General features: G+C 41.9%; 2 protein-coding genes and 1 long non-coding RNA gene across 4 annotated transcripts; all 3 read right to left on the bottom strand.

The window, feature by feature from the left end:
• Window positions 1–101: 101 nt before the first annotated feature.
• Window positions 102–6,076, bottom strand: tnfsf12 (TNF superfamily member 12). The gene is made up of 6 exons (XM_058066142.2): window positions 5,300–6,076; window positions 3,961–4,042; window positions 2,023–2,079; window positions 1,920–1,943; window positions 1,720–1,847; window positions 102–1,613 (listed from the first exon to the last, which is right to left on the bottom strand). Exons 1-6 carry the CDS (start codon window positions 5,465–5,467, stop codon window positions 1,338–1,340), a joined length of 735 nt encoding a protein of 244 aa, XP_057922125.2. The 5' UTR covers window positions 5,468–6,076; the 3' UTR covers window positions 102–1,337.
• A 100-nt stretch (window positions 6,077–6,176) lies between these two features.
• Window positions 6,177–9,026, bottom strand: LOC131125030 (diamine acetyltransferase 1-like). Of its 2 annotated transcripts, none has more exons than XM_058066143.2 (6): window positions 8,861–9,026; window positions 8,717–8,768; window positions 8,541–8,624; window positions 7,095–7,196; window positions 6,973–7,013; window positions 6,177–6,804 (listed from the first exon to the last, which is right to left on the bottom strand). In XM_058066143.2, the coding sequence occupies exons 1-6, from the start codon at window positions 8,921–8,923 to the stop codon at window positions 6,637–6,639; spliced, it is 510 nt and encodes a 169-aa protein (XP_057922126.2). In that variant the 5' UTR covers window positions 8,924–9,026; the 3' UTR covers window positions 6,177–6,636. The 2 variants fall into 2 exon arrangements, with proteins under 2 accessions (XP_057922126.2, XP_057922127.2); XM_058066144.2 differs by having other exon boundaries at window positions 8,550–8,624.
• Window positions 9,027–12,147: 3,121 nt separating this feature from the next.
• LOC131125031 (uncharacterized) lies at window positions 12,148–14,787 on the bottom strand. The gene is made up of 4 exons (XR_013627028.1): window positions 14,206–14,787; window positions 13,752–13,867; window positions 13,564–13,629; window positions 12,148–12,779 (listed from the first exon to the last, which is right to left on the bottom strand). It is a non-coding gene; the product is annotated as an uncharacterized LOC131125031 (long non-coding RNA).
• Between the last annotated feature and the right edge of the window lie 456 nt (window positions 14,788–15,243).

Below are 15,243 nucleotides of genomic sequence, written 5' to 3'. Positions count from 1 at the left end.
AGCTGGGATAGGCTCCAGCACCCCCCGCGAACCTCGTGAGGAAAAGCGGTAGAAAACGAATGAATGAATTTTAGCATCTTTAAAGCACAAAAGGTAGTCTTTCAAAACAAAAAAAACGTTTATTTGGCATCAAAAACAGTTTCAAAAAGTGTGTTGTATAAACTTTGACATTTATAAAAATAGGAATTAGAGCCAGGAAGTGTGTGTGTGTGTCAATGTTTTGTGTACTTCAGCTTGAGGAAGCGAAAATGCTGCTTTAGTGTGTGTGTCTGTGTGTGTATGTGTGTGTATGTGTGTGTGTTGTCCAATCAGTGCTGATGGGGAAATATGCATTCTGTGTGTCCGATGAGGAAATCAAAGTGTGTTCCATTGGACGCTGGTTCATAAAAGCACTCGGTCTGCTGCAGTAAAGTGCTGAGGGCCACAAACCACAAAAACTACTTATAAACAAGAGTGGGAGTACACAAAACCACAGCTCGAAATAACAGCGTTTGTTTTGTGCAAGAAGAGAGACACAATATTACACGAGATGTGCCACTTTCATTAGATGCTTGCATTGTGTAGACGTCTTTTTGTTGAGTAGCGTTGCCGATTTTGACATTGGAAAAGTGCAGAATGCTGAGTCATTGTTTAGCATCAAGCATACGAGCCTGCTGTGTCGCTACAGGCTTAATGTTGGCAGAAGGCACTGGAATGTTGCGAGCCTTTTTTGGTCATTTCTACATGCAAGCGCTGCCATGTGATCCGATTCCCAAAATTCAATATTTTTATTGACTTTTTCCATTTTATTGTGGCCCGTTGTGCTGCATTGCATAACACATCCCTAGTGTGGCTAAATGATGCTAAATAGAGTGATTAGGTTTCATAAGGCTAAAAGTGGTATTGGTCGTTAGTCGTCGGTCATTGTTGCTTCTTCACGCTGTGATGGATAAAATACGACAAAAGGTAACAAATAGAAAGAGACGTGGTGTAAAAAAAAATGTTCTTGTCATGTATGAAGGTACAAGCACAGCTTGTCTGTTGGCTGCATGAAGAAGAAGAACGATTTATGACAGGATACGGCGAAGATAGAAATCCCCAGGAAGAGCAGCTTCCATCCCATCTGTTCCCTCGGCCGGAGCGCTCGCTTGCAGTCCAGCGTCTGTGCGCGGCCTTTCCAAAACACGAGCGCGTTCCAGAGTCCACAACAACTTCCACAAATGTCAGGTTTGTCTTTCAAATGAGCGTCTTCGGGAAGAGGCGGCGGGAGGATGCCATGCCACAACCACCACGCCACCGGGAATTCTCCTCTGTGGAAAGCAAACGAACGTCGCCCGCAAGCTAGCGTCCGTCTCGTCTCAGTTGACTTTGAAGATGCTGAAGACGTGAGGAGAAGCTGACGGGTTGCCCACCGTGTGCAGTCGGAAGGACGGGCCCGTCATGGCGTGGAGCTCCGTGCCTTTGTCCAGACGCAGGAGGCCTGATACCTGGCACGGCTTCAGGAAATGGGAGGGGTGCGGTCCGGCCGAGGGGGTGGTGCCGTAGCCTTCCATGCATTGCAACTTCTGAGGTCTCCCACCGCTGGTCACCACGTCCAGCTTGACGTACTGAGACTCCTGCTCATTGAACAGAACCTGACCACACCAGAACACAAGGCTGGAATCATATCCCAAAAACAATTTTGGCTATACTGGCTTTGGATGTCCACATTGAAGGACGGTACGGATCATCATGTCATACCTGACAGAAGAGGAAGTAGACCCCTGCTTTCTCCACAGTGAACGTGCCCTCCTCCTTGTTGTACCTCACTGCTTTGCTCATATTCAGCACTCTTTCCTCCCAGCCTTTTATCACGCCTCCTTCGCCCACTGACGCCACAAAAACAAAGGCGCTCTGAAGGCATCACGCATCTCATAGCATCTCGAGGTGCAACATCTTACCTTGCTGAGAGGAGACTTTAGTGACTGTCAGGAAGCAAAGGAGAAGTCCATTTTAAAAGCTTTTCTGCAGACGCTAACGTGACACATCTGCCAGGACACTTACTCTCGAAATGAGACGCCGCTTTCTTCCCGTTTCCATTCTTCCCGCGCAGCGTCCCCCCTTCAGGCAAGGCGGGCAGTGAGACAGAAGTTTGAGAAAGAAAGAAAGAAAGAAAGAAAACACGCCTGTGGTCCACATCTGTATCTGTCTAATAACACTGCACTCATTTGCTGCCCTTAACACACGCAGCAGACTTCCTTTCACGTGTGTGCGTGTATATATTAATCTCCGTGCCAGCTGCTCGCCGTTTCAAAAGGATGGAGTAAAGCAGACAAAAGCATCTAATGTAAACCGAAGACCAGACAAGAGAGATGAGGTGGCAGACAGCGGCTCTTATTGTCCAAGTCCAAGGCTTTTATGGACACCAAGGATGTAAAAAATGTCGCTGACTCGGCACCTCTTTCAACTCACGGCAAGATTAGCGCTAGAAAATAGAGTTAAGTTGGTTCTTCCTGTTACTAAAATGCGCACGCTTAAGTTGACATCGACATACATGTTGACCGCTTTTGTCAACAATAAATTTTGATCCTGTGTAATAATTATCGCAACATAACTACTATAGCACCCGTTTATGTTTTCAATCGATTTCATAGCTTTATAGATTACTTTATTGTCGTTGAAATATGTTCAAACGGAGAAAATTGACAATTATGTCCCATTCTTCTCATGTCTTTGGCCAAAGTCATAAGTAAACATGCAAGCTATGGCTACTAATGATTTTGGATATGTCGATAACTATTAATGTCGATGTCAGTCAGCCAGTCCGAGGGGTGTCGAGACAAACAGGTTTCACCGTACATGGAAATGGAAATATTAGTTTAGCATCTCCAATGTGTGGCTATACGCGGGGAGACGCTATTTCTACTAGAACACAAGTATTTTATGACATGATTTTAGTGTATTTCTCCTTAAAAAAAACAGATTTAACAGTGTCTTTTTATTTTGTGTCAGAAGAAATGCAACTTTTTTTTTTAGAAATACCTTGTTTAATAATAGAACACACGTAATTAAGTTAGTGGTTGCGTTTCATAGCACGCACGGGCAGTTAATGAAAAAAGGTGCTGTTTTTGGACTCCAAGTAAATGAACGATAAAGTTATACAATTTGAATTATTTACTTTAATTTTTTTTTTATGTGGAGATTTTTTTTTTAAATACCACACTGGTGGAACTGGAATCTCTGTGTTCATGTCGCCTTAAATTCTGCATGCTAAATGTAGCAAGTTAGCATGTAGCATCAATGTGGCTTGTTTGTGTTTAGCATGGTGGCTTCAATCAAAAGTTATTCAGCTTGAAGTCACAAACTGTGAATTTTGAGTTAAGTGGAATTAAAAATTAAGATTATTCCTCAAATGTATTTTTAGAGGTTCAGCGTTCGATTCCCTATATGGTAAATATTTTTTTTTTATGGCAACCTCCAAAAAAAGTGGTTTGATGATTCATGCAGCTATGAATCCAGCAGAGGGCGCTTTCTAACAAATCAATTCAGTCAACATTTTCCAGCAGGAAGATATTTTAACAAGACGTGATGTTATGTTGCTGCAATACTATATACTGTATGACAGTAATTGTTTTTTTTAATATTTATTTATTTATATGCAACCCCTCCAAATGGCGTATAGAGCTCCAGTATTCCAGCAGAGACAGCTAAGGCGTATAAATGACGGTTTTACTCTGGGACAGAAGTGAATAATCTATAAATACGGCAATGATAGGTCATCAAATATGTCTGCTTTTCACAACAAATCATCGCTGCAACAAAAAAAAAAAAGTCAACAAGATGGCCCCAAAGCGTGCAACAAGACCTCCTTCCTGAGCCAGATGGCTTTCTGGGCTCTGGTCAGACGTGTAATTTCTACCACAGCCATGCAGCTGCCTACTTCTTCCTGTGGCAACTTTTAGCTGCGGCATGTGTGTGTGTGTGTGTGTGTGTGTGTGTTACCGTCTCGCTTGACTCTTTGTCCAACCAGCAGCTCTCTCTTCTCCATAATGAGCTGCACAATGGCCTTCCTCTGCCTGTTGACCTGTTCAGACACACGTTTGTTTTATTCTTTTTGCAAGCCAGCGTCTTTCTAGCCAGCAAAGCCATTTTAGTTGCTTGACGGGGGGTGGAGTGTGTGTGTGCGTGCTTGCGTGTGTGTGTGATTAAATGGAGCGCTACTGTGGAGAAAGAATAGAGCTGAGGCTCTCTTGGCTTTCCAGACACTCACTGGCTGCCTCTCATCAGGAGTTGGCGCTCCGGTGGACACAGCGGGAAATGTTCCAGCAGCAACACTCCACGTGTCCAAGTCTGTGTGTGTGTGTGTGTGTGTGTGTGTGTGTGTGTGTGTGTGTGTGTGTGTGTGTGTGTGTCGGCTACAACATGATGCGCTCTTTACCGCCACTTCTGTTCTACCTACAAATCCACAGGAATGACTAAATGCCCATGAAAAGTGTTTGCGCATCACAACATATCATAGCAACCTCTTGATATTACGCAATATTAGAGGCGAGGACGTCTGCATTGATTATTATTTGCATCAGCATCTTACAACTTGGGATGTACGGCCCGATATCAGCATAAAAATGTGATATTGGTCATAAAAATGATATAAAAATGCTTTATACAACACATATGTCATGATATATTGTATCGACTGATATCGGAAAATCGGTTTTCAGCAAAAAAAAAGCCAATATCGGACATCTCCATTTACAACTGCTACTGCCTTAAGCGGCTAACACAATAAAGTCCTAAATTCCAACAATAGCTAGAGTTATGCTAAACAAAGATCATCTATGTGACGGGAGTGCTCTGCTTTTTAAGCTGCCAGTTATGAATATGTGATTATGACATTCAGCCACTGGTTGAAGGACCTAAGTGTCCATATCCCTGCACACTCAACATTTTGACCATTTGAGTGCAACATCCGGGTACTGCCAGTGCACTCAATGTGAACGCAATTATGCACTGAAAAAAATCTATATGTATAAATGTGTGCGATTTGCAACACATTCACATTATCAATTGATTACTTTGGGCTAAAAAAAAAAAAGTTTGCACAACATCAGTGACGTCACTGGCTGTCACGTCTCGCCGCGCATGCACGAGTGGAGGCTTTCCGGTAAAAGATCTTAAAAAAAAAAGAAAAAAAAACAAGCAGCACCAAAATAATGAGACATGGCGGCCCGCACTTGTTGACAGGTTGAAATGCGGATTTTAAAAGCACACATTCCCGTAACACACACATCACCAACGACTTGCACGACAATTGACTTAGTTACAAAGTCTTGCTCCAAACCTGCTCCAGGCGGTCCTGGAGGATGTGGAATGACTGGGACAGGTCCCGAGTCTGGCGCCAGGTCCACGCCGTGAAGAACGCGCTGCAGGCGGCCACGGAAAGAGCCAGCAGGGCCAGAGAAGCCCACAGAGCCCGCAGCCTGCGCCTCCTGTGCACGACGCGATGCATGCTCACGGTGCGCCGATCACCCCCAGGCGAGTCCTCGGATCCATTCCAGCTCGTTAATGAAGAGCGGTACTCGCTAATTGGGGGGGCATCCTGCTGAGGTCCTGCAGCAACTGTTGCATCCTTTTAGTCTGTTGCGGTCCTCGTCCTGCGTGGGGGCTGCGCGCACGAGCACCGACCGGGGGGGGCTCCCAAGCTGAGTTCTGATGCTGAGAGCCTCGTCCTCCCCTCTTGTGTCTCTGCACTTTTTTTTTTCCTTCTTCTTCCCCCAATCAACTTCAAAAAAGTGGAAGAAGAAAAAAATGTAGCGTCGACGACTTGTACAGTTCCTGAAGTGTCCACATGAGGGCAGCAGCTTGTAAGGTAAGACGGCTCACTCTTGACCTTTGAATGACACCGAAGTGTTCCTGAAAACGTTGTTGATGCTTATGGAATAGAAAGACAAAAGGCCTAATGTGACGAAAACATTTTTTAATATTTAATAGCACTTTGTATTGTCACCTATAACACTGTTTTTAAACTAGCATGACGTACGTATGTTTAATGTGTAGTGCAGTTAGCATTAGCGCTACATGTTTACTAGTTGGGTTGTCCAGCAGAAACCCTAGTAGTAGTAGTAGTAGTAGTAGTAGTAGTAGTAGTAGTAGTAGTAGTAGTAGTAGTAGTAGTAGTAGTAGTAGTAGTAGTAGTGTGTGTGTAAAGACAAAAAGCATCACAACTCATCCTTGTATTCATATGGAAGACATATTTTGACATATAAATTAAAGGGACAACAGTCATTTGTGCATGTTTACCATATCATTGCCCTTAACATAAATACCCAAGAAAACATGAATTTCCACAAGTAAACTTGGTTAGCAGCGATTTGGGGGCCATTTTTTCATTTTGCATAAATAAAATTATCTATGGGATGTATAGCTTAAACTGTATTGGCCTACATTGGATTAGTTTTAGCATATTGATGTACAAAATGAATCAAAGTTTGCCTCATAATGTGATGGCTTTCATCACAGACTTAAAAACAATGTTTACATGAATAATTAAATATCTTACAGTTGCATAAGTGTCATTTACCAAGAGTAACTAAGAAAGACAAAGCTTAAGGTGTCCTAAATCTAAAACATCAGGGCTCTGTTGGATTGTCTCCACCTGCATAGGTCAAGGGTCAGCTGTCAGGGCTGGGCCAGCTGCCGCATGGCGTCCCCGCAGCAGGACATGAAATGGTAGCCCATCTCAGACGTCACGTCCGAGCAGCCTCGCCGTAGGTAAAAATCCACCGAGGACCGGTTGGTTTCCAGCACGGTGAAGTTGAGCTGAGTGCAGCCTGCAGCCAGGCCCAGCTGCAACGGCCGACACGTAGCATTAATGCTAACTGTATTAATGCTAACAAGTTAAACACAGATGACATAGATAGTTCTAATGCTAACTGGACAACACAGTCGATATAACATAATGCTAATCTGACATGCTGATGCTAATTGTAGCATGCGTACCAAGGCATCACTCACCTGTGCTACCTTGCTCATTAGCGCTTTACCCACACCTTTCCCTGAAAAACATTCATTTGAATATAAAAACACAAAGCGGCGTATCTTCGTATGCATTGATGAGGCAGACAGCCAGATTATACCTCTGAATTCCGGCATGACGTACAAGTCCTCCATGTAAATGGCCCTCCCCCGCCATGCGCTGTACGAGTAGAAATAAAGTGCAAAGCCAATCTTTGTGTGCCCTGAGAAGTAATAGAATATTCATAAATGTATTTTCGTCTTGCGTACATTGAAAATACTAGTCAAGAATGATGTTAGATGGATGGAGGTATAAATATTTCTGCTTTAAAAGTGATAGACTGTGTTTAGAGCTAATGCTAACTGCACAATAACAGTCAATATGCAGCGCAAGTGCTATCTGTATAACAAGCTATAACAGTTAATGTGTAGCATTAATGCTAACTGCATAAGAGACATTTATTCATCCATTTTCTACCCCTTATACTGGAGACTATCCCAGCTGTCTTCAGGCAAAAGGCGGGGTACACCCTGGACTGGTTGCCAGCCAATTCACATTCATACCTATGGACAATTAGCCTAGCATGCTTTTGGAATGTGGGAGGAAACCGGAGTCCCACATACACACACGGGGAGAATCGAACTTGGGTCTCCTAGTTATGAGGCCTGCGCGCTAACCACTCTTCCGCAGCCGCTATCAGACAATAACAGTCAACATGCAGCACTAGTGGTAACTGTACAACACAAGCTATAACAGTTAATGTGTAGCATTAATGCTAATTGCATAAGAGACATTCATTCATCCATTTTCTACCGCTTATACTCAAGGGGGTCGCGGGCGTGCTGGAGCCTATCCCAGCTGTCTTCAGGCAAAAGGCGGGGTACACCCTGGACTGGTTGCCAGCCAATCACAGGACACATATAGACAAACAACCATTCACACTCACATTCATACCTATGGATAATTAGCCTAGCATGTTTTTGGAATGTGGGAGGAAACCGGAATCCCACACACACACGAGGAGAATCGAACTTGGGTCTCCTAGTTATGAGGCCTGCGCGCTAACCACTCTTCCGCAGCCGCTATCAGACAATAACAGCACTAGTGATAACTATACAACACAAGCTATAACAGTTAATGTGTAGCATTAATGCTAACTGCTTAACAGACAATAACAGTCAATGTGCAACGCTAATGCTAATTTGGCAACACACATATTTACTCATTTGGGTGACGAAGGTAATATTTGTCACCTGTCTGATTAAAATAAAAAAAACTTTTGTTTTCCTCACGTCTTATCTTATCCACTGAGGTGACCCTGCTTCATTTTTCTCCAAACCGCCCCAACAAGTTTGTTTAACTCTTCCGAAATCAATCTGCAATCTGCGAGCAGTCCAAACGATCATACTAGATGACATATTTTGATGTAGTTTTAAGCAGCAGAATTAAGACTTAAACAGTAATATGAACTTTAAAAACGAAAACAAATCAATAATTAGAGAGTTGATGTCTTGGTGTGTCTGCTGACATAATTATAGATAATTATAAAAATTATAAATATAATTACCGTCTTTACTTTTGTGCTGTTGTGGCACCTCAGCGATGACACAATGGAAGAATGGATTCTTGGAGAAGCCGTCTTGTTCCAAGTCTAATTATTCAAGTGTACACATAGTTGAGTATAATATAATATAATATAGTATTTTTTTTTAGGAATACTTCAAAAACAAATATTTTTTTTACCTCGCTGTGTGATTGTCACCTGCTCTGTTACCTTCTCATACTCGGCCAGCTCCTAAAAGGAACATAAAAAGAACATTACACGGAATATTATTGTGCGTGACGTTCAGTCAAGCGTGCGTGTTTACGTGTGCGTGCGTGTCTCACCATATTCATCCTCGCCACATCCTTGCAGTCGTCCACGTTAGCAGCTCTAATTGAGAAGTCCATGATTTTGGTCCTTTCGGGATGTTCTGCTGCGTGAAGGATGGATTGCTACTGTTGGAAGCTGAGGTAGCCGTGGGTTTACATACATACACGCACGCACGTACACAGCGCCCCCTGTAGGAGGGAGGCGAAACATGACATCACAAACCCCTTCAGGTGATTCAAGCCGCTTTTGCATTTTAACCAGAGCTGTTCTGAATGTATCAGCTTGATTTTAAATTGCAGTGACTATGAACAACCACATGGGGGCGCCGTGACGTTGGCTGTCTCAGTTAGTTTTAGGAGATGTATGACAAATTGCAGTGCACTGGCAAGTACCTGATTGACACAGTAAGACAGTCATTGTATATTTTTGAAAATACAAAAAAAGTTAAGTGATAGACACATAAAAAAAATTACACCTGCCCTGTCAGTCAAGACATAGGGCAGTCCTCCACCCAAATGAAGGCCCTTACTGGTGCCAACTGCAACGCAATAACCATCAGACAGCAGACCTTGTCTCCTTCAACGCCAAAAAACTGATGAGATTCTCTGAAGTCGTGGGGTCCATCATGATCTGGGGTGCTTTTCCAGTGGAACACTGGAGCTTCAGGTGGTGCAGGGTCGTCAAACAGTGTATGGTCAGGTGATCAGGTCTGTATATGATAATCATTTCCAGTAAGTGCGTAATGGATTTGGGACAGCACTACACTGAGGAACTAAGTAGCCTACACAGTGTGCATAGTATGCAGTGTAGTATTGAAGTATACTGACGGAAGTATAGTGCAGTACAGTATTCTTCTGAGTCTGAAGGCGATAAGGGTGGCTAATAATTCTAGCTACTGTCGCGAGTGATGCTAGGCAAAGCGTGTAAAGATGGATACAAGAAAAGTCGAACATGCTGGAGCCTATCCCAGCTGTCTTCGGACGAGAGGCGGGGTACACCCTGGACTGGTCGCCGGCCAATCACATGGCACATATAGACAAACAACCATTCACACTCACATTCATACCTATGGACAATTAGCTTAGCATGTTTTTGGAATGTGGGAGGAAACCGGAGTCCCCCCCACACACACACAGGGAGAATCGAACTTGGGTCTCCTAGTTATGAGGCCTGCATGCTAACCACTCTTCCGCAGCCGCTATCAGACAATAACAGTCAAAATGCAGCACTAGTGGTAACTGTACAAACAACCATTCACACTCACATTCATACCTATGGACAATTAGCCTAGCATGTTTTTGGAATGTGGGAGGAAACCGGAGTCTCACACACACTCACACACACAGGGAGAATCGAACTTGGGTCTCCTAGTTATGAGGCCTGCGTGCTAACCACTCTTCCGCAGCCGCTATCAGACAATAACAGTCAAAATGCAGCATTAGTGGTAACTGTGCAAACAACCATTCACACTCACATTCATACCTATGGACAATTTGGAGTCGCCAATTAACCTAGCATGTTTTTTGGAATGTGGGAGGAAAACCGGAGTACCCGGAGAAAACCTAGAACATGCAAACTCCACACAGAGATGGCTGAGGTTGGAATTGAACCCTGGTCTCCTAGCTGTGAGGTCTGCGCGCTAACCACTCGACCACCGTGCCGCCCCAATTGGAGCATCCCTATTTAAAAACATATTCTAGCCATGGATATAAATAGCTTGTTAGACACCTAAACCAGCCTGAAAATCTGTAAAATTGAACTTCCTTGACTGGGAAATAATTGTATGTGTGTTGCTTTTGTCCAAACATTTGCAAAACGTCTATATCTAAATAGCACCAGGCGGTTGCTGCGGGCTAAAAATAAAAGTCTGTACTCGTCACAGTGCATGGCATTCTGCTGTGAGGTGGGCGGGGAGGAAATGAGGTAAAAAAGAGGGATTTTTCTAAGGCTGCCAGAGAATATATGAGCTGCTGCCCGTGATGCTATTAATAGAAGCTGACGCACGGCTCTTGACACTGAAACCTTGCAGAGCTCTTTCATCAGCAGGCTCCTTAGCCTCCACAGTGACGACAGCTACGAGACCCTCTACGCATTTGCAGCGTGTTAGTCAGGCAGACGTTAGTCACCTTTAAACCAAGCAAGCTGTGTCATTGTGTCAGATGAAATATCAATACGTTCGATCCATTTGGCAGACTTTTCCTGGGATTAAACGTGGAAGAGGGACTCCTTTGGGCCTGTACAGGAAGCCGCCTCCTCTTCCTGTTTAGTCTGGCATCTGATTGGTCTCTGAACTGCAGGACCATTTTTCCAAAACCGTTGAGTCCGTTTATCACAACACTAAAAATAAATTTACTATGAGAATCATATTTAAAGCATAGATTTTTATTCTTACCCCCATAGACGAATAAAAATGAGATATCAGTTTAGCACTATCATGAAAAAAAGAGAAACCAGGAAATGAGGTCATCAGCAGTAAGATAACTGAAAGGAGAGGAGGACGTCATTGAATACATTTGTCCTTATTTGGACATGTGTGGCTGTGTGAGTTATTGTGACTCGTTCACGCCATTAAACAATAACACCAGCAGCTACTTTTTAACTAAGGAAAAGGGAAAAGCAAGCATTTTCAGTGGAAGGCACACCTTAATCCTTCACAGTTGGATGGAAATACTTTTTAAAGTGGTTCAATCAACTTGCATTGAAAGTGATAGTCACTCAGAAGATTGTATTTTCTTGTCTTTTTAACTTCTCTTTGTGTCATTAATGATTATTTTTAAAAATGTGCATTTTGAGAGCTGTATCTTTGCGGTCTCTCACCGTTTGTGGGTGTGAATAACGAGGGATCGACTGTATTGTTGTTTTAGCGTTAGTGTGTTCTTCTGTTTAGGAAAACTTACTTACAAAACTTACAAAAGTTATGTTCCATAATTATTTTTTTTCTTATTAGTGTTTTTCTTCTTACATTATGGCTTTTTAGTTGTTTGTTTTCTTCTTTAATGGCACAGTATGGAATGCAATGGCCTTTATTGTCATTATACAAGATGTACAACGAGATTGGAGAGCTTCTCCTTTCAGTGCAGTAGTTTCAAGTTTTAAAAAAAAGTATATAAAAGTAGAGTAAAAAGACAATTTAACAAGATATATACAAGATATCCAAAATATACACATAGTATTGCACAGGAGATAATGCAGGAGCAGACATATTGCAGATATATTAATTTTAGTGCAATGATAAATGGGTCATAGTGCAAATAGTGACTAGTGTATACAGATGAGTAAAGTCACATATGAGTGTATTGTATTGGGGTTAAATAAATAAATATGATTGAGGTAGTAACAGAGTATGTGCCGCAGGCCAATAAAAAAAAAAAAATCTGAGGGACCCAAATGGCCCCTGGGCCACATTTTGGACAGCCGTGCTGTAAGGGATTCTTGCCCAAATAAGGTTGGTTTTATCTGAGATATGAAAAGCATTAGCTCATATTGCTATATGAGGTGCATATGCTGTCATTTTATTTTTGCTTCTTTTTTATTGGGTTGAAAAACATTGCAGTAATAAAATTACACACACACAGAAAACCATAACACAGGCAGTTTTTGTCTTTAAATATATACACTGTAACTTTTTTTCCATACTGGGTTGTTTTTGTGCCTCCTCCATGTTTTGATTTTCCATGTGTATAAATGTGAATAAAAGGCGGTTTGTTTGCCTTCTTGTCGTCACTTCCTCACATTTGCTTCTTGTAAATGGAGGATGAATAACAGGAAAACTCGGAGGCCAACAGATACAATGACCGCCCGCCTCCATCGCTGGCTTTGTTTTCTTCACAAACTGAGACGTTTTCCTTCCATGAAACCTGCTGGACTCGCTCAGGAAGCTCCACTAACGCCTCCACCACTTTCACTTTGGATCAGCATTGGTGACATCAGTAACTACCCTGACGAATAATAAGTAAAACACAAGAGTTATGCAATGATGAATGCTTGACATAATTGGAGTAGTTCGAACAAACAGTCTATGCAAATGAGCGTGAGAACGAAGGCACCCTAAATCAAGTTCTCTAAATATGTGAGAACAATAACAGTTCCCATTTTTCTTCACGCCTCTTTCGTTGTGCTGGAACACTCTGTGTCCTGCCACTGTACGCTTAAATAACACTGATGACATATTAGTCACTGTTAGAATCATAAAGCAACAAAATCAAAGTTTTATTTGCCTTTGGCTCCAGAAATGGTGTTTATTCATTCATTCATTTATAAACAGCAAAGCGGTTGTGAAAAAGATCATTTCATTTTCTGAAGTATTGTTGTTGCTTTTTTCATCACATTGGAGCAAAGGGTGCCCATGTTGGACTGCACCATTAAAATGTGGTTACAATTCAAAAGTTACATTCGGGAACATCACATGGTTACGTTTGCACAATTCAATATGTATGAAAAGGAGTAGGAAGAAGTGGTGCTTTTTTTTTTTTAGCAATATTTCATTCATACCATGTATTTTACAATTTGACATATTTTCTTCTGATGTGTCATTTAATAAAAGAAATAAATTACAAACTAATAATATATATACCAAAACATGTAATAAGAGTAAATATAATAATAAATAGAATTAATGATACCTATAAAATAAAAAAAGCACAACAGTCCATCACACTACCACCACCATATTTTACTATTAATGGGTTCTTTTTCTGAAATGCAGTCTTATTTTTACCTTTTGTCTCATCAGACCACAGAGTAGTTTTGCCAAAGGTGTCATCAGGGATCATCACAATGTTTTCTGGCAAAATTGAGACGAGCCTTAATGTTCTTTTTGTTCAGCAGTGGTTTCGGTCTTGGAAATCTGCCAGGCAGGCTGCCTTTGCCGAGTGTCTTTCTTATGGCGGAGTCATGAACACTGACCTTAACTGAGGCAAATGAGGCCTGCAGTTCTGTGGATCTTGTTGTGGGGTCTTTTGTGACCTCTTGGATGAGTTGTCGATGCACTTTCTGGTGTCATTTTGGTTGGCCAGCCACTCCTGGGAAACATTCACCACCATTGCGTGTTTTCGTTATTGGCGGATAATGGCTCTCACTGTGGTTCGCTAAGCTTTAGAAATGGCTTTAAAACCTGCTTCAGATTGATTAAGCAGTAATGAAGGAAAGAAAAACAATCAACAGTGTCGAAAAAAATCAAATACCTCTAGCAAATACTGTTTTTAAATGACAGTATGTGCGGTGTTAAGGAAAAAGATTAAATATAAAAATAATAAGAGTCAAAATGTTGTAACAGGGGTAATACAATAGCAGTGTATGACTAATTAAAATAAATAGGAAATAAGGACATTCAGGATAAATATATAGTTTATATACTTACTGTATATTCTAGAGTTCATTTCTCAGTGGTGGAGGTCAAAGGTTCAGCATGTTCTTTAAATAGAATGGATTGTTGTGTACTTTTACCTGCAGGAGGACATTTATTGCAGCTAAACATCACTACGTGCCGGTGAAGGTTGATTTGCAGTCAGTTAAGAACAGGGAACTTGCATTTTACACCACTTTACTTCCCTAATTCATTTTATAGTGTTGGCCAATCAAGACTATTCCAGAAAAGCTGAAAGTCTCACCTCCTTGGTTTTTTTCTCCCCACCCCGGAAGGTGATGGCCTTTGACGACCCTTGTGACGGTTTCACTCTCAGTTTCCAGCCAGTGTGTTAGGTGGGGGTACACTCTTCATTAATAATATTGTGTAGAGGATGTACTATTGTAATATTGTAGGATGCTGACTCCATACACGCCACCTTGTAGCCCCTCTTCCTCATGGCACACGTGTAAGTCTGAGATGCTCCATTATGTCACCAGGGCGGCAAGAATAGTTCCAGTGTGCACAACGAGGCGCTGCGGTGGGAGTGACGTCCACAAGCTGAATGTTTTTGGGCCTAACCCAGAAGCAAACAGGGACCCTACTGTTTGACACACACACACACACACACACACACACACACACACATGGAAGCATTTTAAGGTTTGCCAGTGTTCAAAATGCCTGCAGAAGCAAATGACGCTCATTAAAGTGTTTCTATGTGCTTGTGAATGACGTCACAACATGACTAAAAATAGTTTTCTGAAGACTGTTTGTGAGAAAAATACAATAAATGTGTACATGTACTGTACATAGTCTTCAAATATTGATGTCAGTTATCAGCATGGTGAAGTTTTCATATAGCTTCTGTTTATTATAAATATATTTTTGTTGTTGAGTTGTTCATAGCGTATTGTGACATTGTATCTATATTGTTAAAGTGTTTACAAGCAAAAACTGACCTGAAAGTGTTAAGACGATTTGATTGTGAACAAATGGTTAGCTAATAATAGCCATGTTGTCAAGCTAATAATGTGGCTAGGTTTCCAGCTA

Source organism: Doryrhamphus excisus, linkage group LG2 (assembly GCF_037039965.1).
Source record: "Doryrhamphus excisus strain RoL-2023G ecotype Guam linkage group LG2, RoL_Dexc_Guam_v1.1, whole genome shotgun sequence".
Classification (NCBI taxonomy): Eukaryota; Metazoa; Chordata; class Actinopteri; order Syngnathiformes; family Syngnathidae; genus Doryrhamphus; species Doryrhamphus excisus.
Note: the sequence above shows the minus strand (reverse complement) of the source record. Positions and strands in the feature narration are given on the sequence as shown.